Source organism: Trachinotus anak, unplaced genomic scaffold, assembly GCF_046630095.1.
Source record: "Trachinotus anak isolate AG129_WGS33_773 ecotype Australia unplaced genomic scaffold, CSIRO_AGI_Tana_v1 ptg000003l, whole genome shotgun sequence".
Classification (NCBI taxonomy): Eukaryota; Metazoa; Chordata; class Actinopteri; order Carangiformes; family Carangidae; genus Trachinotus; species Trachinotus anak.
Window position 1 is genome coordinate 13,448,395 of NW_027273854.1, and position 27,175 is coordinate 13,475,569.

Below are 27,175 nucleotides of genomic sequence, written 5' to 3' on the forward strand. Positions count from 1 at the left end.
GACAATTTATTTGTTGTTGTAATAAACCTTTATTTGGTCACAACAAAAACCCACTGTGGATAATGTGTACAGAGTTAAGGCTGGAAAAACAAAACTGATCAAATAAAAAAACAAAACAAAAAAAAAACAACAACAACAAATAAATCACTGTGATAAATGTGAAGGTGAAAACTAAAGCCAAATTTTCTTAAAAAGAAAAAACAAAACAAAACAAAACTTTTTATGAATTTTAACAGAACCTGAGTGCATCAACAGTACTTTATGTGGAGACACTTCATACACAGCCTTTACAAATTCAAAAGCAATTTCTATTTTACATGTTAATCAGTGTTAATTGTGTTGATTCACACTTGCTCCTCAAAAGCAATTTCTACTTGATAAAAAGACTTTGCAAAGTGCAAAGCAAAATGATAAATGAGGCTACAAAACACTACTGTACAAAAACACACACAAACACAAACTCCAGCACCGCTTAATATTACAAAAATAATATAAAGTAGTAATATTTAGTGCAGTCTTTGAAAGCACCATAAGATGTGCTGAATCAGACATGTGAGGTTGTTTAGCTGTGTGCCTGATTCAGTCATTTCCATCTTGGAGGAAATATGTGGAAACTTCACCAGACAGTTTTTTGTACATGCACCTCTGATGAGCTAACCACCTCCTCTCATACCGAGGTCAGATTCATAAAAACAAGAGGCAACACTGATTTGTTTTGCCAATTTATCCTGTCCATCCCTGTGCTTCTTATGCCAACACGCTTGCTGTAAACATGTTCCCTGTTCTAGTATTTAAGGCGTCTGCGTGATCATGAGGACACGCGTGGTCTTCTGTGGTCTATGGGAAGTCTTCGGCCAGGTGCTGCAGAGTGCTCTTTTCAACACCAAGGTGGATTGCATCTAAGTAGTGGAGAAACCTGGAGGAGGGACCAAAAAAAAAAAAAAAAAAACAGCTCAGTTTTCTGTGGACCCATTTCAAGGGACTGCATTTATGTGAGTTGCATGCATGCATTGTGTTTTGCATGAAGTTACACTTTAACACATTTATTTATAGGCTGTCAGTTTTCAAAACAAGAAAAAAAATACCTACATAATTTTATGAGTCAGCAATTGGATGCCTGTTAGAAGAGATACTTCACCACATCCTGCCCACAGTATAGACCAAGACCTGCTGCTGCTGGCTGACCGAAAAACTAAATATGGTTCATGAATGCTCACCTTCGTTTAAGCTTGCCCTGCTCTTTCAGCTGCTCTGATTGACAGATGGTGCGCAGGGCTGGTAAGTAGTCCAGAGCAGCTGCTGGTCTGTTTCCCAGAGTGCCAACCACTCCTCTCAACATTAGACTCTCCATCACTTCTCTCCTCCGCTGGACTAGCCTGGAACACATCAATACACATTGGCTCTCTTTGAACTGGTTTAGGATTCATTTCAATCACAAATTATTGAGGTAATTCTATGGAAGTTTACATTGCACTAACTCTTAAATGAGGCGTAACATTAAAGAGATACTGGTGAAACTCACTGTGGTTGACAGGGGCTGTCCTGAGTGAAGCTGTAGCCTTCACAATGAGGAGCCACAGGGAGGGTGAGTTCTGCTGCAGCCTCTTTTCCCAGCTCCCCTTCTAGTTGTCGGGCCTTGTCCCAGGCTTCCACTATGGAACCTCGACATTTGCGGAAGCTCAGCGCCTCCACAGCAGCCTGGATCTCCAAGACATGCTCTCCACCCACCCACCTCCCTCTGTCACTCTCAACCCTCGACTCATCTGTCATCCCGTCTTTCACCACTGCACTGACAGGTGACATTCTTCTGTAAATGTCACCCCCTTCTGGATGAACAGACAAGGAGGAGTCCATGTATGACATGTTGTCTAAAAAGTCAGCAATTGATTCAAGACACTGTGAGACTGGGAGACTTTTTACTCGCTCCTCAGGAGTCAGTGGCTTCCTTCTCACCGTCTCTGAAACTATTCTCTCTTTGACTTCCTCTTTTGCCTGAAGAGCGCCATGCGGCTTGCAGAGAGACAGAAAACTTTCCTCTGAATCCGAGTCAGAGTTCAGTCCATCTTGGTCAGGTAGACATTTCCTCCTCTTATTCTTTCTCATTCTGTCGGAAACTTTAACTGGACTGCCATCGTCTGAGCAATCTGCTGACTCTGCCACGTGCAGTAACCTGGCATGAGATGGCAGCATGTCGGAGTGCAGGCAGGTGGAGGATGGCTGCTCTTTGGGATTAACAGGAGGATGATCTTGTGATTCAGGTTTTCGGGTAGAGGTAGTCAACTGTGTGAGTGGCAGAGGTAAGAGGGTTTCCATGTTGGAATAGAGAAGGTCCACTCCTCGTCGCCTGCTTTCTGTCAGCAGCTCGCAGCAAACCGCCTCCTCCACCAGACTCTGGCTCTGTTGACAACACATATCCACTTAATGACTTATATCAAGTACTATATGAATCAACAAAAAAAAAAAAAAAAATCACGATAGTAATCCAAAAGCAGGTCACTGCACTTGTTATGTGCTCTTATATGTGGTAAATGAAAAGTTTACCCTGAGCAGCTCCCAGATGTCTCTCTCAGGCTCGATATTCAGCAGGCCCAGCTTGCTCTCAGTGCAGCCGGTGTCACAGGGAGGGAGAGTGGACGGGACAGTCGCTGCACACACAGACACTTCTGCTGCCTCTCCATCAGTGTCTGGCTTTAGTTCAGCTATGAGTGTGAATGAGGGAGAGGAAAAAAAAACATTAAATTAAAAAGATAATTATAATAATACCAATTTATGCAGCAAGACACATGAAAATCCAATCAGATCTACACCATATAGGCTACCTATGGTAAGTATCAAAAATAAATAAATAAAAACATCTAATGAAACTAATTAGCTCATTAATTAGCTAATATTTTCAAGCCTTTTTGTATGTAAATGCTACATACCTGCTATCAATTTAAACTGTTAGCATAAATTGTTAAGGAGTTACAGCTATATCAGGGAAATCAGAGTTTCCTCATTAATATTCAAATTCACACAGAAAGGGCACCCATCATCTCATTATATCATCTCCCCCATATGAGGTACTTGCAGTGTGAGTATGAAGTTTCTACTGTGTAATGTTGTTGAGTTATCATGTTCACAAGAAGAGTCACACAACCACAGAAGCCAGCATGTGCAGATTGTGAACCGCAGTTCATTCCAAAGCTTAAATGCCATGACAGCAAATGCACTGTCACCATTGGTTTCAAATCTAGACTTTTATATAACTTTTAAAAGTAGTAAGTATTTAGAAAGCCAAATCAAAATATCCACAATATTATAATTATTTTTCCTGCTCATCTGCTTACCATTTTTATTAGTGTTTGTCAGTGGCCTGGTTATGTGGCGACCCCCAGCACTGCGAGTCCAGAACTGCAGCTGCAGTAAACTCTGCCTGATGTCACAGCCATTGAGTCTGAGCAGAGAGCCGATGTCTGATCGGTCTGTTCTCATGTCCTCACCCAGACACAACAGCTGCAGGTAGCTGCTCACATTTAACTATAACAGAGACAGAGGAGGACAAATGAAATCATTATCATCACAAGCCACATCAAAGGACCCACTCAGTCAGTGAGTAATAACAGTGAAACTAATGTTTAGAAGTCCTTCACTCACCACTGACGGCGTTTTGAAATGGATCTCTTCAAAGTTGCCATCAAACATGCTGCTGAAAGCAGGATCTAGAAAACGTACATAATTAGATTTTAACTCAAAAACCAGACACAGAATATAAATAAATATGTTCAACACATATATGCAAAACATTGCCTACTCACCGCTGGTAGTGAGGATGACTGGCCTCTTGGTGGTGGTCATGAATGTCTTGATGGCGGCTAGGAACCCTGAGTCATCATCAAAAATCACATCCACTTCTTCAAACAGGATAAGAGAAGTGGCCGTCTTCTTGCTCTGCTCTTCACTGTTCTTTTTAGGGGTGGTAGCTGTTGTTGATTTGACTGCAAGGTCTTTACTCTTATTAGCACCCTCGTTATTTGCTTTCACTACTTTCTTAGAAGCAGCTATATGAAGATGAAGAAGAGAGGAAAACAATGGCAAATTACTTACTATTAAAGTCCTGATATCTTTTAATGAATGGTAACATTATAAAAAAAATTGACTCATTGGAAGTGCATTTACCTGTTTGTTCATTCTTCTTAGTGTTAGGTGGCTCCTTGCTGGTGGGTCGACCCATTTTGAAAAAGTTAGCTAAAGAGGTGGGAGCCAGACCCCCTTTTTTAGCACCTCTTGGTGACTGGGGATGTTTCCTGGGAGAGGAAACCACCCTGCGAGGAGAGTTAATCTTTCCTGAAGGATGAAGAGAAAAAAAAAAAGTTTCCAACAGTTCATCTTGTAACGTTCCTACTATACACAAATCCAACCACATACACAAAACCTGTATATAACTTATCTTCTCACGAGCCAACACCTCATTAGAAACAGTGTTATTCATGTCAGCTGTGTACATACTGGGAGAGGATCCAGGCCTGACGGTGCCAGCACTGCTGCTTGTGCCATAGCTGTTGAAGTAGGTGGGTTTGTGGGCGTTGACCCCCTGACTGTCCACCTGGTGTGACTGAGTGGCTTCCCTCAGCTGGGACAGAATAAGACGACCACTCCGCTGAGATGAAGCGTTCACCTCAAATACCTTAAAGGACCAGAGGGAAGTTTGCAGTTATGTAATTCTCCACATAACAAATGTGTTGCTTTGAAATGTAAGTGAGGTGTTTGTACCTTGAAGCCCAGCTCCTGGGCACAAGCATAGACAGCAGCAGTCTTTCCTACTCCAGTGGGTCCTGTGATCAGCACTGTGTTACACAACATGTCCTCTCCATCCTGGGAGTCCTCTTCTCCACAGTCCCAATCAGAGTCTGCATGCAAAGGGCCATCATGCAGTCAAAACAAACATACACTAACACAACAATTATAAAGAGAAAACACGATCAGTATTTGTTTAATCTCCCACCATTGCTTCCTTCCTCTTGTTTTCTGTCTTTCTGCTTTTTCCTCTCTTCTCGGTCTGCACGGAGTTTCCATTCCTTTAGCCAACTGTACAAAAAAAAGGAACATGAAACACTTGCTTCCATATTCTTTTAATAGTCAATGATTATCCCAAACCCATATGGTGCAAATCTGGGCTCGATTGAATAAAAAAAATACAGCAACCCCTGTTTTTATACAGGTGCAGGGAAGGTAAAGCAGTTTTACTGGTTCCTCACCTGTGCAGCCTCCTAACTGAGGCAGTGTTGCCTATGATGTCGCTGGAGTGCTGGGGCTGATATTTGTCTGTCCACAACACATCCTCCTTCACCACATCTGTAACAAATTGCAGTTTGTTTTTCAGTTGCAGGGATTAAACCGAGGATTTAAAGATCAAGTCTTTGAAAAGCAGCCAATCAAGTGTACAGAAGCCAGCTGGATGAGAATATCCAGCAAACATTTTAACAATGAAGGTACAAATGAGAAAGTTGTCATGCCAGTTTGGGAGGTCTGTTTGCCTCTCATAAACGGTCCTTACGAGAATTACACATTGTTGTGGTTGTGAGTCCCTAACAGCCGTTCTGTTTTTAGTACTTTAAACTAGACATTTAATCTTTTTTTTTTTTTTTTTTTTTTTGCTCAAACTTAATAACGGCACGTTTGCAACAAAAGAAAATACTGAAAGAATGAAACCCATCAGCAAGACACAAGTGTGTTTGCCTGCTCCAAGACATTTAAATGTATCCATTCTTTGTTTGCAAACGTGCTTTGATATGATTTGTCGCACATAGCCAGGAATTTTCTAACAACTGGATGTGCCATTTAACGGTCTCCTCATTTGCTGATTTTTATTTTATTTTTCTCCTCAGCCATTTTACTGACATCACATTGCCAGTCTCCTAATTGGATTAGGTATTTATTTGCTACCTCACCTTTTTTCACAGCATCCTCCCCCAAAAGCAAGTCATCCAGCACAACCACGGAGTCATCCTCGGATGGGGTGGGAGCAGCTTTGTTAGAAGCTTTCTCTTTCTCCTCCTCTTCTTGCTTGGATCTCCGTGTTCGCCTTGTACGCCCTCCTCTTTTTGTTGGCTCTGGCTCAGGTATCGAAACACTCTCTTTTGAATGGTCGCCCCGCTGCTTCTTAGCCACCTTCGGTGCGTTTTCCCCTTCATCGTCAATCCTCTTCCTTTTCCCTGCTACTGGTTCAGTTGGCAGTGATGTGCTTGTGACTCTGGTTGGTTCTGGTTCTAATAGGTAACATACAATGGCCATTTAGGTTCATTTTCATTTTATGCCCCTATTGATCTTCATTTTGTCTGTGGTTCATTTTAAATTGATTGTAAACACTGAGCGATTAAAATACTGCACCAGTATTTATGCTTTGGGGGCAGTTTGAATATAATTTAACTTTGTAACTTAAAAATTTGTGAGTGTTTGTGTAACTTTCTTCTGGTAGATGGTATTGGATATGAAATATTGGATACAGTCAAAAGTATTGAGGAAATCAGAGTTTAACCACAGACTGACCTGAGGCTGTGCAATGCTGCTGGTGGTCAGTGCGTCTCTTCAGGAAGCGACTGATGAACATCTGAACAGGGAAGGGAGGATTAGAGGTGCTGACCTCCTCCATGAGAAGCTGACGAACACTTTCAGAGACCTCAGGTCTCCAGCCTGAACCCTGCAAAGGAAAAATACTAATATTCAATACCGTGCTGGCTGTTAAAATCCACTGCAGGTCTACTGGAAATATTTCCTCATAAGCAAACTACCAAAGGACATCCACAAAATTCACAAAAATTACAAACGCATTGGACAGCAACATACCCTTTGACAGAAGGCCCTATGGGCTGGTTCTGTCTTCAAACAAAAGGAGCCGCTAACAGAAGGAAAAGAGTTGGATATCCGGTTCCTTTGCTCTTTCAGATGATACAGTAACGGAGATTCAGGCCACGGTAAACTCCAGAGAGGGCAATCTGTTGATACACAACAAAAACAACAAAGTTTCACGTTGACCCTCTAGTTTGCTCTGTACCTACCAGTCCTATATGACAACATGTGTATTTCTATGAAGGAATAACCTACCGTTTGGTGGTTGCTTCATGTGTACAACTGGTTGATAGGAGGAACAAGAGAGGGAATATGCCTCTTTGGTGGCAGCAGTCTTGGCTATCTGTTTCCTGAAGGACTCGGGCAGACCACTCTTCAAGAACTCTCTGCGCGCCTTGAACTGCTCATCATCCTGGGAGTTTTCAGAGCCTTCACGGCTGCTTTCATCAAAGATGGAAATCACTGCAGATGCCTTCCGAGCAGTCTTCTCTGGGCCAAGCAAGGCCACTTTGGAGCCTTTGAGAAAGAAAATACAACACCTTTACATCAGGTCTCTAGGGTTTATAAAAAAAGTGCTAAACAATAAATAGTAATTTAGAGTTTGAAAGACTACCTGGGACAGCCTTGGTCTCTTTGCCAGCTGGTGTGGCTTTGCCCAGAACATCGTTTAGACTTCGCAAAGGTTTCTGGGTTTTATTCTTCTCTGGAGCCGTCTGAGGAGTGGTAGTATGATCTTTGTCCAGACAGATGACAGAATCCTGACAAAACAAACCACATAATGAACTTCTCAGCTGAACTCACAAAAAAAGCTATAAAAATATAAATAAATAGTGAATATACAAATGACATTTTCTGCCTTCATTTTTGCGCTATACCATACAGGTGGTCCAGAGTGTATAGACACCATGTTACAGACACAAGTCAGTAATGGGCAGTGCTCATTGGGAACACAGCAGGGCAAGAAAAGTGCGAAGCATATATGTCCAGTTCATTAGGGTGATACATTTGGATTTAAATGACTGATAAAATGAATGTTACAGTATGTTTGGCTGCCCATAGAAGCTTGACTGGTTTACAATGTGAACCGGTTCAGTGTGTATTAATACATTTGTGCACTCAAAGCTGCAAGACACAGAAAGATCTGAGAATCAAATTATACATAAAATGCTTTATGCCTGAGCTCATGTTCGTACCATCAATACAATCATGTCAAAAATGTATACTATCTCTTTAAAACTGTAATAAATACTGAAATTTATTTATCTTGTTTGCCTTTTACTATACCTCATCCTCACAGTAGCTCTTCTTGATGGAAGCCTCATTCCGTGACGAACGCCTTAAGGTGCTCTTCTCCTCAACAGTTTTCTTACTCTGCTGCATCACTTTGGCTTTCTCCACCAACTTCTTTGCCTGCTTCCTTTTTTTAGACTCATTTGATGTCTGAAATAAGATAAAGAGAGTATTTCACAATCCTCAGTCATGATCATGTTTAGATTTTTTTTTTTAATTATCTGGCCAAGTTGGAACACCAATTCAGTAAATTTAGAAATTGTTAGATTTGTAAAAAAAAATATCATACTCACTTTAACAGACGTGTTAATGCCACTTCCACGTTCTGCCTTTGACGTGGGAACATTTTTATGGACTCTAGTAAATTTAATCCTTGTGAGAAGAAAAACATTTAATTAGAACAAGAAAAATATAAGCAAAACATTAAAAATAACCTTAAAACACACACACACACACACGCACGCACGCACGCACGCACGCACGCACGCACGCGCCAGTTTATTAGGTACGCCTAACTGTAACCAATACAGTCTAATACAAGAGTCCTGCAATAAGTTATACCTTCATGATACAATGTTTTTGTTGAAACTGTTTGAGTTATGAAAATTGCAGCTCCTGTGATCTGGATATTTCATTTGGCCATGTTGTGATTTTGATTATATTTCAATTCATTTTGCAGCCTTAATCATAACCTCCAATATAGCATGCATAGTCATATTAAATCATAACTACAAGCATCTACCTGATTGGACTTTCTTTTGTGTCAGGTGAGCACACCATCTCTGCTACAAAGACTCCATGTTTGGACCTCCGTGTCTTTGGGGTGGACATCTTTACAGGGCTCTCTGGTAAAGCAGCAGCAACATCCTTGGACTCGTTTTGTTTCCTGGTTTTCCTGACAGGACTTGCTGGGGTGGTTTCGGTGGCTTGCCTCACTACAGCCTCTCTTCTGGATCTCCTCACAGCTGGGATGGAGGGCTCCTCTTTTTTATCTTCAACATCAACAATTGTGGCCACTGGTTCTTCCACAGGAGTAGCTGTGGGTGAGGTGGTGACTGCCAAATTTTCTTCTTTAGCTTTCTTTCTGCTTTTTCTTGCTGGTTTCTTTTTACCTACATTGTTTTCCTCAGAGGCATCGGGGACTCGCTCAACAGGGGGAGGAATTGCACTTTGCTCCTCAGCAACTTTGTCTGCAGCATCTAAATTCTTCTCCTCAGGTTGCTTCTGTTTGCTCTGGCTCTTCCCAGGTTTGGTTTTGGACCCATCCAGGCTGGGCTGTTTGAAGGCCGCCATGAACTGCTTCCTCTCTACCTTGCTGCACTTTGCCATGGATTCACTCTCAAGCACAGCCAGCTCAAGATCCTCCTCTTGAAGAACAACATTGGATTTCCTTTTGACAGTCAGCGAGGTAGAAGGAGACTGGTGTGCAGCTTCTGTGTGAGGGGATGCTACAACTTCTGCAGGGCTCATTGCCCCTTTTCTCTTGTTGAAGATGGAAGCTAACTTTCCCACAGCTTTTACTGCTTCCTGTTTGGGTGACACTACATGCACCTCGGCCTGGATGGTAACTGTTCTTGGTGAGACTTGGATTGACGGCTCTCCAGAACCCACATTTTCCAGCCGGTCAGTGTCCATTTCCTCTGGCCCTGTTGTGATTTTACTTTCCTCTTCTTTACTCTGTTCATCTTCTATATCCTCTTCATCCTTGTCCTGACTCTGACTTCGCACAAAATCCTCAAAGGATATCGTAACTGTGCTGTTGTTTAACTGTGAGGCCTCATCCACATTAACCTCCATGCTGACGTCACACAAGGAGGTCTCTGGCTCTTTCTCCTCTGCTTCTGGTTCTGGTTGCTTTGCCTCCTCTTGATTCCTCTTCCTGGAATTTCGTGAGGCGGTTTTGACCTGTTTTGTCTTATCTCTCAAAGGACCAGCTGGAGATGAGGGAATGCTCTTCAGCTCTGGTTTAAGTTTGACATTGTTCCCACACCCAGATCCATCATCATGATTCTTGAATGAATCTTTTTCAACCTGCACGACACTGGAAGTCATAGTGGCACTCCTCTCTGATGTTCCGGCAGTGATACAAGCCTCAGCACTAAGCTGGGCCAACAGAGCTGCTGTATCGCTACCAAGGACCCCGCAGCTACTGCTCACCTCTGCTGGCGAGTCTTTGCTCTCATGTGGATCTTCTACAATCAGGCAGCTCACATCCTCTGTGGAGCTGACGGTTTCAGTATCCACAAGTTTTCTTGCAGCTTTGATGGCCTTTCTACCCCGTTTCTGAGATGGCTGTTTTACTGCTAGAACTGGGCTGGTTTGTTTTTCTGCAAACTGAGATGTCTGACAGTTCTCTTTTGACTGTTCTGGTGAGCTGGTCTTTTCTTTAGAGGATGAAGCCCTCCGGCTAAAGTAGTCCATGATGTTGTTGGAGCGAGGAGGGGAAAAGGGTTTCTCCACAGGCTTGGCCACAGGAGAGAAATAGTTTGTGATTGTCTTAACCACAGGACTGCCACCATCTTTGCGAGATTTCTTGCAAGGCTGTAAAAGAGTGACAAAATTAACCAAACATGAGATTTTTATAATTTTTATTTTTTTTATAGCCTTTATTTAACCAGGTAAAAGTCTTGCTGAGATTAAAATCTCTTTTTCAAGAGTGACCTGGCCAAGAGAAGAGCATTAATGTTGCAAAAAAAATGCAAACACACAAATACTGTCACACAATTAAAAGAATGCAGTACTAGGTCGAGGACAAAAAACTCAGTTAACAGGTACAAAGTTTAAAACTATTTCAATGAAATTTCAGGAGCAATCACATTGACCAGTAGTACCACTAAATTCCCCCACAGTGATGAGCTATGGAAATTTCAGGTCAGGTTCAAATGCATAAGAATAAAGAAAAACAATACACAATGTAACTGCTACTGCATGCTATTATTAGCCCAATCATCATCATAAAAATACCTGAGTGTCAAAGTCCTCAATGACAGATGCCATAGCCACAACACCAGCCATAATGTGAAGAAACCTAAAGCAAAAGAAAACACTGTTATACACACAGAGGTCTAAATGAAATAAAAGATCAGAGATTCAGAAAAAGATTAATGTCTTTCCATGTGGGTCAGATGCCTAAATCGCCTGCAATGTTAGCTCAACATCTCCAGATCGATTCCAGCAGAGGACATTTCTCTCCCTGCCTCTGTCTTGTCCCTCATGTCCCTGTCTATTATTAGTAAATACAGGCAAAATGCCATTAAAATAATCATGACAGGATAACTTGCACAATGCCCTTACAAGTGCTAATTAGCAACCCAACAACCTGCAAATAGTTACTTTAATATAAGTGCAAGCTGATAGTGTTTCAGTTTTTAGCACAAGTTTTCAGTAAGTTTTCATGCATCAACACAAAGTTTTTGAATATTTTAAACATACAAATGCACAGCGCAATTCAAAATCCATTCATTAACTTTTACTCAACATCAGCAGCCACCGTATTTGACACTGTTGACACTGTAAACATTACACAGCCCTGTACAGTACAGAGTACTGTGAAACTGCATTAATACCACACTATGCGCAAGAGTACCGGAGAAGTAAAATCAGTATAAAGACGCGAATATACAGCATATTCAAATGTATTATCTTATATCTCATCACACAGGGGTCAGAAACAGCAAATGACATGAAAACTGATATTATTCCTCACATTGGCGCTCAGCAGCTCTTCCAGTTTTGTGCCAAATGACAGACGGGCAACCAGAAAAACAAAGGTCGAGGGAAAACACTCACCGATAATACAGAACCGGTAACTTGCTGAGGGTCTGAGACGGTCTTCCTGCCTTTTTTATTCACTTCCTCGAGTGTGCGAATAAACAACAGAGACAATGTTCATTGCGAGAAGCGGACAGCTGTTTGTTGCCACCAGACATAAATTTAACTGTAAAACAACAAGCTAGCAGACTTCGCTAGGTGCTACTTTCAACGCATCTCCGCTCATCACAGGTCTCAAAAGTGGCCAAAACATTTCCCACATGTCAGCCACGGGTATATGAACGCGAAGTAGAAAAGGTTACGCGGCTATTATCCAAATTGTTCCGAGAAGGAGTTCAAAATACATGTTTCTTGACGTATGTCGCTCTTTCAAAAACGCGCCAGACGGGTTGTGAACGAAGAGCGCCAAATATACGTGACCTTTGGCATCACCAACTTCCACCAATCACAGGAAAGAGAAGGCGTCCGTCATCCGCTGACGTATTTCGACCACAACAAAAATGGCGTGTGGTGTCGCTATCAAGGGAGAGGGAAAAGTGACAGCGACCTCTGTTGGGTTCAACGCAAAACTCTCCCTCATTTCACCAAGTACCTTGACATCACATTTATAATATATATGGACATCTCACTTCATGCATCAGCTACTGTTGTCGTTAATATGTAATTTTTTGTATCTATATATTTAGTACATTATTATATTGTTATTATTTATCGTTCTAAATATTTGTTATTGCAGTTTCTGCAGCTTTCCTGTTCTCTGCACTGCCGCTTTGCTGCTGTAACACTGTGAATTTCCCCACTGTGGGACTAATAAAGGCTATCTTATCTTATCTTATCTTATCTTATCTTATCTTATCTTATCTTATCTTATCTTATCTTATCTTATCTTAATACATGAACGATACAAGATGAGTGATATTTGTCAAGTTAGATGTTAGATGAATTTCAGTAGGTCTAATCTGCGACTGTTTTTCATTGACTTGCTTCCACCGCATGCTTTTATTCACAATAACAGCTGCAACTAACTGTTTTTTTTTTTTTTTTTTTTTTTTTTTTATAGTTTTTTTTTATTTTCTCAAACATTTGAATCATTTGGTCTATTAAATGTCACAAATAGTGGAAAATGCCCATCTCAATCTCCCAGAGCTTGTTTTGTGTCTACTGTGTTGTGGCCTATTTGATCTGAGAAGATTGTTTTAGTGACTGATTGTGGTCATCAGCAACACATCACTCAGTAGGTCAACAGTAACCGCGAAAACACATTAACATGAGAGCGTGGTTTCCGAATAATCATGAGCAGCTCAGTCAACCCAGTTAAATATAAATATAAATATAAATATATGGAAACAAACAAACCAAAATAAATGATAATGCTTTGTTGACATTTAACAAGCAGATAACAAATCGCTGCGCTTGCACTGCAACACCGACACCTTTGCATTATTAATGAAAATGGCTATGCCGCATGTGAATATGTGAGTGTGCATCTTACTTTAAAGGCAACGGGTTAACCCCGTTACAGCGTTTGTGTTTTATTTTTTGTATATATTTTTCCCTACAAAGCACTTTCCAAGTTAATCTAAGAGATCATGCCACACCTTAAATATTTCACCTCAGCAACAAGAGCGACCTGACAGCATTAGGTTGCTCTTCCTATTTTTATAGCTTCAGTTTCACTCTTTCTAGTGTTGCTCCGGGTTGTTGATGTTGATGTTAATTTATAAATTCAAGTCTGTGACTTTTTTTATTATCATTGCACTTGCCCAACAGAACCAGACAAGTCAACAGGGTCATTGAAAACAATGGCTAATATATCTGCTGTTTCCAACTCGGGTAAGTGAGCTCTAGTTCTTAAAACTCAAGACAGTAATGTTCTACTGCAACACCCTGTGCAATTAGCACGGATGATAACTAGTAATTAACTTTCAGAGCAACTCTTTCCAGGCAAAACAATCAATCTGTTGATTCTACAGAAAGGGCAATTTTATAGTTACATATAATGCACATATTTTAGGAATATTGCATCTCTCTTACAGGGCAGAGTCACCACTCTCCAGAGTTGAGGATTGTGTTGATAGGTAGGTATTGAAGCGAGACCTAACCTCTGGGATGCTCTCCCCCAGACCCTGTGCCATCGTGCTTCACAACTTAAAACTCATTTGTTTAGGGTCGGCTTTCCTAGTGCTCTGTGCAATGTACACTATGCATTCATTGTTTTAATCATGTATGTATATGCGTATGTTGGTGTATATATATATATATATATATAATTCTTTCATGCGATCATATATTGTTTTATCTTTTCAGTGTTTTATCTTGTTTTTGTCTCTGAATGTTTTATTCGCCTTGTAAAGTGTCCTTGGGTGTCAAGAGAGATGCTTATGAATAAAATGTATTATTATTATTTTTAGGCGGAAGAGAATTATATGGTAAACCCAGTCAGAAGAGTGCAACTGGCAACATAATACTGGGAAAAAAGGTTTTTGAGACCAACAGAAGAACTGCCCAGAGTGCTGTGGGGCAGCAGGAGGTACATGGCAGACAAATCACTGGGGTGGATTCACCAGGCTGGTGGTGGCACTATCCACTCGATAACACCCCAAAATTGGATCAGATAGAAATCACAAACAGTGTCTATCTGTGTACCCCGGGGCCTCATGCCTTTCTGCTAGTCATTCCTGTTGATTTATCGTTTCCCTCAGATCTTCAAACTCTCGCTAGAAGAGCACCTGAAACTTTTCCAAGAAGGAGTGTTAAATCACACCATTGTGCTGTTTACTGTAGAGGCTCCATGTCATGATAAAACTTTAAAACAGGAAATTAGTAAGTGGCCAGCACTAAAGTGGATTCTCGAACAATGTGGAAACCGAAAACATGTTCTCAATATCAATAACAAGCAGGATAGCACTCAAGTCATAAGGCTTTCTGAGAAAATTGAAGCAATGGTTGCAGAAAAAGGTGGTGGCTATTGTATTCTTGACCGTGCTGCTGGGAATGCTCTGAGAGAGAAAATGCAAGGAATGGCTGAAAGAGCATTAAAGAGGTCTAATGAAGTGCAGACACAAAGAAGGGAACTCAAAACACTGATTGAAGGTGAGCTGTTGTTTATTGTGTGTCAGAAAATACCATTGTAATACATAAAACTACAAGTCTGAATATTTTTTGCCTCTATTTACATAGGTGGTAAAACACCCCCGGGACATTTAAGAGTAGTGATAGTTGGGGCACAGGCGTCAGCCAAGAGCTCAGCAGGCAGCAGCATTGTGGGAAAAAATGCATTTGCTGTTCATCCCAGAACAACAACAACAAAGTGCTGTGAAATAAGCCACAGCATGGTGGCAGGGAGGAAGCTCACAGTGGTAGATTCTCCCGGCTGGTTCTACAACCACACCCTTCAGGAAACCTGTGAGATGGATAAACTTGAAATCGAGAACAGCATGTATCTGTGCCCTCCGGGACCCCACGCTGTGCTCCTCATGATCGGCCTGGCATCTGCTTTCAACGAATCGTACCAGAGAGCCGTCCAGGAGCACATGAGTCTGTTCACAGATGACATCTGGGAGCACACAATTGTTGTGTTCACTAGAGGTGAATGGCTGGGAGGGAAGACTGTGGAAGAGCGTATAGAGAGTGAGCGAGGTCTGCAGTTTCTCGTGGAGAAGTGTGGGAACAGGTATCAGGTCCTGAACGACGTGAAACAGAGCAATGAGATGCAGGTTACGGAGCTCCTTGAGAAGATTGAAGAGATGTGGGCAGGAAACAAAGATCCTCATTATGTTGTCAACGTGGGCCGTGCAGAGGAAATAAAGGCAAGAAAAGAGGCTTTAGGCAAGATGGCTGAAAGGATCAGGCAGACAACTCGAAGACAAACAAGAATACTAAAGGAGTTGTTTAAAGGTAATGGAAAAATCCATATTATTTATGATTAGTCATTGTTACTATTTTTTGATGAAAAACAATTCACTTTTTCCAGGAGAGAGGCAGCCTTTCACTGACCTGAGGGTTGTACTTGTTGGAAGAAAAGAGTCGGGGAAGAGTATGGCAGGAAACAGACTCCTGTCTGGGGAGATGTTTGACCTATTTTGGATGAAGAAGGTATCACAGTATACTGCCTAAACTGAGATATTCCAGGAACAGGGTGTAAGGAAAACCTTTGCTCTGTCAAGTCTGTTTTAATTGTTGTAATGTTTCATTTTCTCTCTGGGTAGGAATTCCAATGTAAGAGAGGAACCACGAGGAGTGAGAAACATAAAAACAGTGTTGATGGAGTGAACATCACAGCTGTTGAAACACCGGGCTGGCTTACAGACACGATCACACCTGACTGGCTCAAACGTGAATTTCAGCGCAGTGTCTCCATGTGTGCTCCAGGGCCTCATGTTTTTCTCTTGGTTATTCCCATTTCCAAAGCATTCACAGAGCAAGATCGCAAAGCATTGGTCGAACTCCTAAAGCCATTCAGTGAGAGAGTCTGGAGATACTGCGTGGTGCTGTTTACTTGGGGTGACTGGCTCAGCAACAGATCCATCGAGGAGCACATCGCAGGAGAAGGCAAGGACCTCCAGTGGCTTGTGGAAAAGTGTGAGAACAGATACCTTGTTGTCAGCTCCCATCCTCGCATTTCAGTCAAAAAGCTGTTGGACAAAATAACTGACATGACAACTCGTAACAAGGGCCACTGCTTCACCACGGAGGACAAACAGAAGAAAAAGCTCAGATTTCTCAGGCAAGCTAAACAGCCTGAGCTGACAGAGGAGGAGTGGAACAGGAGGGAGCAGGAGCTCATAGACCGGATGTTGAAAGCTGTTGCACTAGAACCTGAGGAACCATCTCTACCATCTGTGAAGATAACAGCTAGCTTTGATGGATTCATTCCAGACAGTGAGTTTGACATTAGTAGGGAGCAAGGTTTTGGTTAAATTAAATGTTACATATGTGCATTGCTGTTCTAAATGACACCATTCAACTTCTGTTTTCAGTGAGTGGAGGTGATCCCTCAGAATTTGGGAGCACATTTTGGGGTCGAAGATCATGTACCAAGGTGTCTGAATGGCTGCACAGAGCTGCACCCTCTGACATCACATCTGGGGTTCGCAGCATGAGTCGTGCAGAAAATGTGGGTGAAATTCCTCTGACAGATGAAAGTGATCAACCAATGAGTTGTTTTTTCCCAGACAAAGACAAAATGAAGTTTGATGCAGTTCTCCAACGGAGGGTTTCAGCAGACACTGACATCTTTTTAAAACAATTGAGCGTGTGGAGAGAGGTCTGCAGTGGCTCATGAAGAAGTGTGGGAACAGGTATCATGTCCTGAACAACATTGTAGTGTACAAACTGAGGGAGTGAAGTATCCAACAGAAAAGCACAGTTTTCCAAACATTGTCGGATACTGTAAGAAAAAACTGGATTTATGTGTAGTGCCATCAGATGTCTGAACAGTGTTTATGTTAAGTTCTGGTGATAATATAAACTGTTATAGGCTTAGCTGTGCATTAAATAATATAATGTTATGTAACCATGCCTGTGCCAAGATTATATTTTGATTGATTACTGTATGCATGTAAAAAATGTGTTCGTTCAGATTTATATTTTACGGGCTTGAAAAGGAAAATTGTGATTAAACATAAATAATGAAATGAAAAATAATAGTATTGCTTTTATGTTAATACATTTTTGCTTGAAAAATGACGGCAATCACTTATCTGTTATGAAAATATTTGCCAATGATGTGGTCACTATGAAAGTATTTTTCAATTACCTTTCTGTCAATCGACTAATTGGTCAATGGATGAATCGTTTCAGCTCATGTCATAGATTTAAAACAGTTTCTGTCCTTTATTTAATCTTTATTGTGCAAACGTATAGCACAAACGTTGTACAATGACAATGAATAATGACAAACTTGTTGTTGTACAGGTCAGAAAATAAAGAAGTTTTAAAGAAAATATCACACCTCCTATGGACGTAATTTAACTTTATAGTGTATACTGACAGATCAAACACTTATGGCCATTGGGGAAGTAAAAACAGCCGTATACAGGGATGTATACAATGTGTATACAATCAAGAACGAGAGTGAACCCTCCCGGCTGCCGTCGTGTCTCCAGCGCTTTCCTTGCCCCGTCAATTTCTTGACTTTCCTTCCTACTCCTGCGCAGCTCCGCTCCCTTTTTTCTACTCCCTCTCCCCTCGCCTGTCTTCAGGTCAACATGTCGGAGTACAACGCTGTGCCGCCGCCCGCCTCCGGGGCCCCTCTCGGCGGACAGGCAGCCCTCGGGAACGGAGCAGGCGGCATCAAGAAAGATGCTTTCGCGGACGCGGTGCAGCGGGCCCGGCAGGTGAGGGATGCGACGGGCATGAGCGTGTCTGGAGGGAGGGCTAGCTCAAGTTAGCTTGAGGGCTAACATCGCATAAACACGGGGCTTAATGTTTTGAAATGACAAAATTTGCCCGAGGTGACGCTGTCATTATAGTACGGTGAAGGTAGTCAGGTCATGAAGCTGCTTATGCTTGTTGCACCTTAGCTAAAATACTGTAGCTTGTTCTCCAACAAACCCATGTGTGGACAAAATCACATAACTAATTCGCATGACATTGTCATTACTTCAGTTCACCGGCTAGCTCTAAATTAACGAATACACGACACTGAAGCTAACTGCGGGAGTGTTTATTATCTATTCTTCATCCATTACCTGAGACAGAAAGAAGCATTAGAGGCACAGTTACCGCCCCCCAACACCTCTCAGTTTTGTATGTGTTTTTTTCTTCCTTTTCCTTTAGCTACACCTAGCTAAAACTAATCCAGTCTAATATAAGACTCCTGTAATAATTCCTCTATTCATGAAGGTTATATAATGTTCAGTATTAATTGAAATTGTTTTAGAGAGGTGCTGATTCAACTGTCAGTCATTTTGGAGAGTGGAATTTGTGATGCTGTTGAAGCATAATGCATTTTACAGAGAAGTGTTCCTGTTATTCACTGGAATAAATGGGGTGGACAAAATAATAGAAACACCTGCCCATATAATACAGTTCTACCATGTACAACTTTGCATTTGTTCTTAATACGAACAGAAATGAACAAACTAACTGTGGGACTGGTTGAAAAAAACAGGTGTTATAATGCAGGTATGATGGCCAGTAGATAACTGTCTCATCAAAATGTAGTATAGCCTCAATGCCAGGGTAAGAAAACATCAAAGGCTCCACTGCATTACGGTATTATGATAACCAAAATCCTACTTATGTACTGTATCCAATATTGTTATTTTTAAGGATCTCCTGAGCCACATAGATAGACAAACACCAGCATAAAAACAAAATGTGGTAGTTAAAAAAACAATGTAATTAAAAAGCCAAATTATACACGATAACCCAGAGAGGCTAATTGAAATGTAAAATAGAATAAACAAAAAAATCCATAACTTTAATACGGCATGCACTGAGTAAACACTGTACTTTCACACTGTGCATTAGTGCTAGTCAAGTGTGTATTGGTAAAGGTTGTACACTCTGTTGTAAGATGCTGCTCAGTTCATTATAGTATACGTGAGTGTTAAAATGTGCATATATTTCATTTCAATTGACTTTTTGACATTTGTGTTTCAGATTGCAGCAAAGATCGGGGGTGATGCTGGTCCTCCCATGAACAATAACACAGCATCAGATGGCTTCCCATTCACTGCACAGAAACGACAGCTGGAGGATGCAGGTAGCTGTGACCACACTGCTTAACCACCTCTGTGTTGCATGGTTGATGATGACTTTAGATGCAGAAGATATTTTCCCACACACACACCCAGCTACGGTAGATATCTGTTTGCTTATTTGACAGATGAACCAGAGAGCAAGAAAATGGCTGCACAGAGTGACTTGGATTCAGCTAAAGCACTGTGTGAGTTCATCCTGCTGTTTTCTTATTGCATTATATTTTTTATAACCCACTGTCGACAGTCGTACAGTGTTCCTTTTTCAGTCGTTTGCGATTCTCATGACCTTTTTCTCTCTGTTGCTGTCGCATCTCAGCTATTGGCGCACAGCTCGCTGCTCTTGCACAACAAAGGTAAGGTCTTGTGTTTTTCTGTTGATTGTGTTATGATTATACATATTTAGCCTTTGTGTCATGGCAGTGGAGAAAAACAAGAATGTAGCAAAAATACAATGAGAAAGTCTTCTACTGTCTGACTTGTTGCCTCTTGTTCCCTCTTTGTTGTGCCAGGCCTGCCTCCGCCACAGAGGAGTACAGTGTTCCAGACAGCATGGTGGGACTCAGTGAGTGCAGCCCAACTCTGTTTTAAAAACATATTGATGCCACTCTGGTTCTGTAATGTAAGAAAATAGATGCCACTTTAAAGACTGTGACCCACCAAACAACAAACATCTGTCTTTGTCTTCATCACCAGTTATTGGTCGTGGAGGTGAACAGATCAATAAAATTCAACAGGAGTCAGGTTGCAAGGTTCAGATCGCTCCAGGTACTATCTGCACTGCTGTTATCCACAGTTTTCCTTTTCACAATTTTATTTGCCTCTTGGTGTTACCTATGTACTTTATCTGTGTGTGTGTCCAGACAGCGGAGGCCTTCCAGAGAGGAGCGTCTCTCTCACAGGTTCTCACGACTCCATACAGTAAGTTTAGCATTTTATGAAAAAAGGCTCTGCCAGTTTATGTGGAAGTATCAGAAATGGTTGGGGCAGGATAAGAATATGTTCCAAACAGTTTTTCAAAATAATGTGTGTTTGGCTTTTTTTTTTGGTCTTTTCAATAGCGATGCAATAGCTTTGAAGCCCCATTTTATCGTGTTACTTTTAAATTGGTTATCTACAATTGGCTGTTGCCTAATTTCATAAATACTACATAATGTAATATTATTCCCTTGGCCTAATATCAGCTTGATTACAAGATGTTTTCAAATGGATGTGGAGTAACTGGTCAGCTCTTCCCCGGCTAGGAAAGCCAAGAGGCTGTTGGATGAAATAGTGTCACGGGGGAGGGGTACACCCCCCTCTTCATATCACGAGTCCACCAACGGGCAGAACGGCACAGTTCATGAGATGATGATCCCAGCTGGCAAGGCTGGCCTCGTCATTGGCAAGGGAGGAGAGACCATCAAACAGCTTCAGGTATATTGCATGGCTGTTGCTTTTGTATTTTGAGAAACGGTAATTATCTTGACAGATGTGTACCCACTTTAGCAGTGTAGTGTATTTGCTGTTCTATACGAAAAAAAAAAGTTTAATCAGTAAAGCCAGTGTGTAGTGAGTAATGTCAGTAAAGGTTTAAGTAATCACAGTGTTTGATTGTGTGATACTGTAGGAACGTGCAGGGGTGAAGATGATCCTGATCCAGGATGCCTCTCAGGGACCCAACGTTGACAAACCCCTGCGCATTATCGGAGATCCATACAAAGTCCAGGTACAGCCATCAAATCGTCTTAAGAAATTCAAAATTAATATGTTGAAATGAGTTGCCATGAACTATAATCATCATGGTTTCCTTTTCAGCAAGCCCAGGAAATGGTGCAGGAGATTCTGAGAGAGAGAGACCATGGCGGCTACAGTGAAAGAAACGACTTCGGCTCCCGAATGGGAGGAGGCATGGATGTAAGTCTGTGTGTGGGAGCAAGATTAGAATTGGGATCAGATGTCAAATCAAATCTAAGCTTATAAATACTTGTGTTTTCAACTCAGATCCCAGTACCACGGCACTCAGTCGGTGTTGTCATTGGACGCAATGGAGAGATGATCAAGAAAATCCAGAATGATGCGGGAGTTAGGATACAGTTCAAACAAGGTAGGGCCCTGTGATGAGAACGGTTGCAATTATAAAAATTCCACATTTTTTTGATGTAAATTTGCATGAACTGTACATTCAGGTTGTTCAAGACAAGATGAAAGTTTGATGTCTGTTGCCATTAACTGACACAAAAAAAAAAACAGTTTATAAAAAGTGACTTTAAAAACATCATCGCTGAAGTTAGACCTTTTATAGAAGAACAACATGAGTGAAAAAGTACTCATCAGAGCACTCTCAAATTTTGTAAATGCCTTTTCATATGAGTTTGGGTGTACACAGCAGGTGCCTGTAAAAATCTAGTGTTGCAAGGGCAACAGCAAATGACTGAATCATTTTTTTCTGTGTATTTAAAGTCAATGACTTTGAACACTGAGAGCAGGTAACAGAGTTGAGTGTTGATTCTCAGCTCAGCTCAGTTCAAATTACCTTAGTAATTTGAATCAAAGTTGATATCGAAAGTATTGCTTAATGCACATTTAAATGTTTCTCTCAGATGACGGGACAGGTCCAGATAAGATTGCCCACATCAGTGGTCCTCCTGACCGCTGTGAACATGCTGCCCAGATCATCAACGACCTGCTGCAGAGCATCAGGGTCAGGGAGGAGGGACAGGGGGTGCGTAAACTGTCTCTCACACGTGCATGAACTCTAACACAAAGCAATAGAAATAGGCCCTAAAACATGGAAAAGTATCTCATTTCTGTATAACTGTAAATGTATAGCAGCATTCACATTTTTAGCTTTTAAGTCTCATTATGTTTGCATCAGTAGAACTTAAAAAAAAAGGAAATGAAATGAAACTAAAATCTTAAAGCATAAGCTGTGACTACTTTTCATTCAGTATGAACATGTACATTTGCTTGAGGATGCATCGATGTTACTATGCTGTAGTCCTGAGGCTTTCTCTTTCCTCCATCTGCAGGGTCCTCCAGGTCCTCCAGGCATGCCTGCTGGCAACAGGGGTCGAGGTGGGGGACAAGGTGGTTGGGGTCCCCCTGGAGGGGAAATGACCTTCTCTATTCCTGCCCACAAGTGCGGGCTCGTGATTGGTCGGGGAGGAGAGAACGTCAAGTCCATCAACCAGCAGACAGGGGCGTTTGTGGAAATCTCTCGACAGCCGCCCCCCAACGGAGACCCCAACTTCAAGCTGTTCATCATCCGGGGCTCGCCGCAGCAGATCGACCACGCCAAGCAGCTCATTGAAGAGAAGATTGAGGTACACACCATTTCTGATTTTAGTCAGTCAACCAGCTTAAAGCCTTTATACTCTTCCAATGAGAAGCCATTTTGATTCTTTGACATGTGCATTCATATGATGTGTGATTATGTCATATCCTGCAGGGTCCTCTGTGTCCAGTTGGCCCAGGGCCAGGTGGACCAGGTCCCGCTGGTCCAATGGGTCCTTACAACCCCAACCCATACAACCCCGGACCACCTGGGGCCCCTGGACCTCCACAGTGAGTGGCTGCAACTAATGTGCATCTCTCTATGCAGCTTTAGCTGTATATGGCACACATCTAAGCAGGCCTTTAGAGCATTAAAGATGTGGGGACTCAATATTAAAGCATTTCTTTTCTCCTCAGTGGTGGTCCTCCGGGTCCTCACCAGTACAATCCTCAAGGCTGGAGCAACACCTACCAGCAGTGGCAGCCCCAGGCACCGCATGACCCCAGTAAGTGACTTCTGAATTCACTGCCTCTCCTGGTTTTCAGGGATTCATCTTTATTTCTGCGATGTTAAACACATCAACCCCACTACAGTACTTTCATCCCAGGTCACATGTTTATCCCTCCCCTCCCTTTTCTGATGAGTAATGACAATTTTTTTCTAAATTTGGGAAGGTACACTGGAGTACTGATGGAAATGTTGTGATGAGATGCACTATCTGTACTTAAAGCAGTTCTGGCTAACCCTGTCTCTGTTTCCCCCCTGGTCTCCAAGCCCGGTCTCCAGGCCAGTAGCAGGGGCTCACCCTCACCCTATGAGGACCTCACCCCCTCCACCCTGCATCTTTTCTAGGCAAGGCAGCAGCCAATGACCCTAACGCAGCCTGGGCAGCCTACTACGCTCAGTACTACCAGCAGCCGTCGGGGGCTGTGCCAGCCCAGTACCCTGCAAACCCAACTGGAGGTGCCCAAACATCAGGGGACCACACCCAGCCCGCACAGACGCCGGGGGGCCAGCCAGACTACACCAAGGCCTGGGAGGAGTACTACAAGAAGATGGGTGAGACTACCGAAGAACATCAACTATAACTTTCCCTGCTAAAAGCAAATTAAGGATTTTTATCTTTTACCATTACTGAAATTATTTCTGGGTTAAAACAATCATTCAAATCAATCACTTCATTTGGGCCAAAGGGCCATTGATTGTGCAGCAGTGAAACATGAAGCACAAACTAGAAAGCTCATGATAGCACATAAACGCATCATATAAATAATAATTATTTTTTTATTACGACAATTTAATAATAGATTATTTGATATAAGTCATTATGTAAAAACTGCCAAACATTCTCTTATTCAAGGTTTTTTTTTTTGATTTTTTGATTTTTTTTTTTCTTATTTCATGTCATTGTAAACTGAATATCTTTGGATTTTTGGACTGTTGGGGCAGTTAAATGTCATTATTCTCATCAAAAGGACAAACTTATTCATTATGAATCGATACAGAACCAATTTATTTGCAGCCCACATTTTTATTTAATGAAAGAAAAAATGATCAAAAATTTAATTTTCGTGAAAAGCCATTAGCTTTTTAATGTTTCATTTCATTCATCATTGATCATGACACATTTATTCAGCTTTTAGATGTAATTGGTTATTGTGGTATATTTGGAATATTGGGTTAATATCTTCAGGATCCATAGTATACTGTATCTTTGCAGCCATATACTCACTTGCTCCTTAAACACATTCTTATTAGGAATAAGGAGAAGATTATGTTTTTTTGTTTTGTGCAGAAAAAAAACAGACTTTTCCCATTTTATACTAACAGAAAATGATGTGCGTGAGACCTCAGTCAAACTGCAGCATTGGAATGTCACTGCCAATTTAACTTAACACTTAATGTTTTTCCTGAGATTAAAAACTTATTTTGTGAACCAAACTAAGAAGGCGTACTGTTGGGCTTGAGTACACTTTGTTCTGCCACTTGACTGAAAACCTGATTAGAATTGGTGTGTATTATGGATTTAAATCCTTAGGTGAACTGTTGCTGGTTAGTTGTAGTTCTGCATCAGTATGAACTATGTTGTGAGCTGGGTCATGTCTCTTTTGTCTGTCCCCTCCAGCCCAGGCAGGTGGCTCCGTTCCTGGGACAGCAGCTGCAGTCCCAGGAGCAGCAGGGGGAGCAGCATCCACAACGGGAGGCCAGCCGGACTACAGCGCAGCCTGGGCAGAATACTACAGGCAGCAGGCTGCGTACTATGGACAGACAGGACAGGCTCCAGGCCAGCCAGCCACTCCCCAGCAAGGACAGGTTGGTAGAGAGGCTACAGCAAAGTTTTCATCATGTCTCTTTGGTATCATTCTGTCTGCTGCATCTCAAATTTTGAGATATCCATTTTATTTCTATTTGAAAGTCACACATTTTACAATTTTTGAGTAAGAAGCTGATCTTTCAGTTGTTTTAACTGTTTGCATTTTAGACGCAGTGAGAGTTCAAAACAGAAGGTCTGATCCTGGAGAGAATCAAGAAGACAGGATGAAGAAGACAACCCCAAACTTCAGGATCTATGCTGTTAAGTTAGATTTTTTTTATTTGGTCTGAGTGGAAGCAAAACCCTTCCTCACCACCAAACATCACCTGATACTTTTTAATAAAAATGTGAACTGAACAGACGTTCTAGTGCTTTGCTCCTGAGGGGAGGGATAAGACTGATGATCCCATCATGGCAGGTACACAAAGCTTTTCAATGCCTCTGCATACATTTATATATGCCATTATAAACAATGGAAGCCTTGAAATGCCAATACATCTGTCTCAGCTTTCTTTTATTATCTTTGAAGACATCTCAGAGCCATTTTTAAAGCCCTAATCCTCATATCTCAGTGTTATATTTACTGAATTGCACAGAGCTATTAGAACTATAATCATATTGTGTATCTGTAGAGGTAATAAATCTGAGAAATTCTTTTTAAAGCTCTTGTGTTTGCTCAGTGTTTTGATGGGTTTTTTAAATTATTATTATTATTATTATTACGTTTCCTTCTGGTGAGGCTTGCATGGTGTAACTGGATTTATGTTTCTTTTGCTTATGAATGTGTTCACCAACAGTACTTTGTATGAGTGAAACAGTTTTACAGTGTTTAAGTAGATTCTACAGTGTTGGTTCATGCATGTGGGATGACTAAAATTGTTCAAAGTTGGTAGCGTTAGATGAAAAAACAGCTAATAAAGAGTTGGCCCACCGTTCACCTGCAGAACAGTCACAGTCCTGGTGAATGAAAGTCCTTAGCCATGTGAGAGTTTTTTGAGGGATGAGGGGAAATCTGGTTTTACATCAGATTTTATCAGGCTTATTAAGATGTGTTAATTGGGGAGGCAATGAAAGCTATTGGACTTAGTCCTGGTGTTTTTTTTTTTTTATCACTCATAGGTTGCAGGAATTATGCTTGATTCACGTTGCCATGACTTGAGACTTTTCTTTTTGCCTCAGTTTGTTTAGCATTTTTGTCAAATCTGCGGTTTAGGCACCTCTTCTGCTTCTCTTTATGTCCGTTCTGGGTTCAAACAAAAAACACCGGCTTACTGTGGATAGACGGCCAGAATGCAAAGAAAAAGATGCATTTAAGTTGGGCCAGCTTGGTGTTCCATATTGCTTGGAAAACTCTAAAGTGATTTTCAGACTTTGTAGGGGGCATTCACCTTCAAGCAACAGCATATCTGTCTCTTTCATGTAGTGACTTGTGTGATGTGTAAGTGTAATGTTTTACATGTGAAGGTTCTGTCACCCTCTGTAGTTCACACACCTGCAGGTTCTTCTACAATGGGAACATGTCACATAAGGCCAAACCATGCTGTGATTTTGTTTCATCTCAAGGATGCATGTTGTTGCTTTTTACTTTGGTTTTTATGGATGCCAACACAAGTCCGATGATCTTTTGCCTTCTCACAGTCATTGTTTGTGTGCAAAAGGATGAAATTTAGTCTTCCAGTGTGTCTCACTCTAAGATATATTGTATATGTACATATTTTCAGCAATATAACAGGCTGTTGGTTTTGACTTACAGAGATGTATCAGGTATGATTCTTGTATTCTGAACGGCAGCTGTGAGCCTGCCTTTGGCAGCAGTGTTGATATTAATAAATGACCACCAGCAGCAATACTCTGAATTAAATAGGGGCATATGTCAATTACTTTAAAATGTGTGTTGAATATTTTCTGGTTTTGCATGTCCCTTTACAGATGGTAAATATAGCCTGTTGTTGCCAGACATTAACAGAAGCACAGTTGCGAAAAATCACCACTAGATGTCATTATTAGTCG

General features: G+C 41.5%; 2 protein-coding genes across 7 annotated transcripts; one reads left to right on the forward strand and one right to left on the reverse strand.

Moving 5' to 3' along the window:
- Window positions 1-2: 2 nt before the first annotated feature.
- atad5a (ATPase family AAA domain containing 5a) lies at window positions 3-12,337 on the reverse strand. The gene is made up of 22 exons (XM_071473867.1): window positions 11,908-12,337; window positions 11,083-11,146; window positions 8,861-10,659; window positions 8,412-8,490; window positions 8,113-8,268; window positions 7,442-7,586; window positions 7,084-7,344; window positions 6,826-6,974; window positions 6,529-6,679; window positions 5,931-6,248; window positions 5,238-5,334; window positions 4,985-5,067; window positions 4,753-4,889; window positions 4,489-4,666; window positions 4,159-4,326; window positions 3,798-4,040; window positions 3,637-3,701; window positions 3,330-3,519; window positions 2,542-2,699; window positions 1,523-2,397; window positions 1,218-1,376; window positions 3-916 (listed from the first exon to the last, which is right to left on the reverse strand). Exons 2-22 carry the CDS (start codon window positions 11,131-11,133, stop codon window positions 838-840), a joined length of 5,541 nt encoding a protein of 1,846 aa, XP_071329968.1. The 5' UTR covers window positions 11,134-11,146; window positions 11,908-12,337; the 3' UTR covers window positions 3-837.
- A 2,126-nt stretch (window positions 12,338-14,463) lies between these two features.
- On the forward strand, window positions 14,464-27,053 carry LOC139618175 (far upstream element-binding protein 2-like). 6 transcript variants are annotated; one of them, XR_011689697.1, is made up of 18 exons: window positions 17,919-18,227; window positions 19,498-19,600; window positions 19,724-19,783; window positions 19,915-19,951; window positions 20,108-20,160; window positions 20,292-20,363; window positions 20,459-20,516; window positions 20,840-21,011; window positions 21,205-21,303; window positions 21,393-21,491; window positions 21,579-21,681; window positions 22,178-22,299; window positions 22,607-22,900; window positions 23,026-23,141; window positions 23,268-23,356; window positions 23,626-23,910; window positions 24,977-25,164; window positions 25,334-27,053. XR_011689697.1 is itself a non-coding variant. In XM_071473885.1 (18 exons), exons 1-18 carry the CDS (start codon window positions 18,099-18,101, stop codon window positions 25,340-25,342), a joined length of 2,025 nt encoding a protein of 674 aa, XP_071329986.1. In that variant the 5' UTR covers window positions 17,933-18,098; the 3' UTR covers window positions 25,343-27,053. The 6 variants fall into 6 exon arrangements, 4 of the variants coding, with proteins under 4 accessions (XP_071329988.1, XP_071329989.1, XP_071329986.1 ...); XM_071473885.1 differs by having other exon boundaries at window positions 17,933-18,227; window positions 20,825-21,011; window positions 23,704-23,910; XM_071473886.1 differs by having other exon boundaries at window positions 17,937-18,227; window positions 23,704-23,910.
- Window positions 27,054-27,175: the final 122 nt, after the last annotated feature.

What these genes read in the sequence shown, in the direction of transcription:
- atad5a (XM_071473867.1), bottom strand. Translation starts at nt 11,133, where the DNA reads ATGGCTGGTGTTGTGGCTATGGCATCTGTCATTGAGGACTTTGACACT. An exon ending in ACAAAAGAAAGTCCAATCAG is followed by an intron (nt 8,491 to 8,860) that starts GTAGATGCTTGT and finishes TCTTCTCACAAG; the next exon opens with GATTAAATTTACTAGAGTCC. An exon ending in GCAGCATTGCACAGCCTCAG is followed by an intron (nt 6,249 to 6,528) that starts GTCAGTCTGTGG and finishes GTTACCTATTAG; the next exon opens with AACCAGAACCAACCAGAGTC.
- LOC139618175 (XM_071473885.1), top strand. Translation starts at nt 18,099, where the DNA reads ATGTCGGAGTACAACGCTGTGCCGCCGCCCGCCTCCGGGGCCCCTCTC. An exon ending in GAGATCCATACAAAGTCCAG is followed by an intron (nt 21,304 to 21,392) that starts GTACAGCCATCA and finishes TTTCCTTTTCAG; the next exon opens with CAAGCCCAGGAAATGGTGCA. An exon ending in TCAGGGAGGAGGGACAGGGG is followed by an intron (nt 22,300 to 22,606) that starts GTGCGTAAACTG and finishes CTCCATCTGCAG; the next exon opens with GGTCCTCCAGGTCCTCCAGG.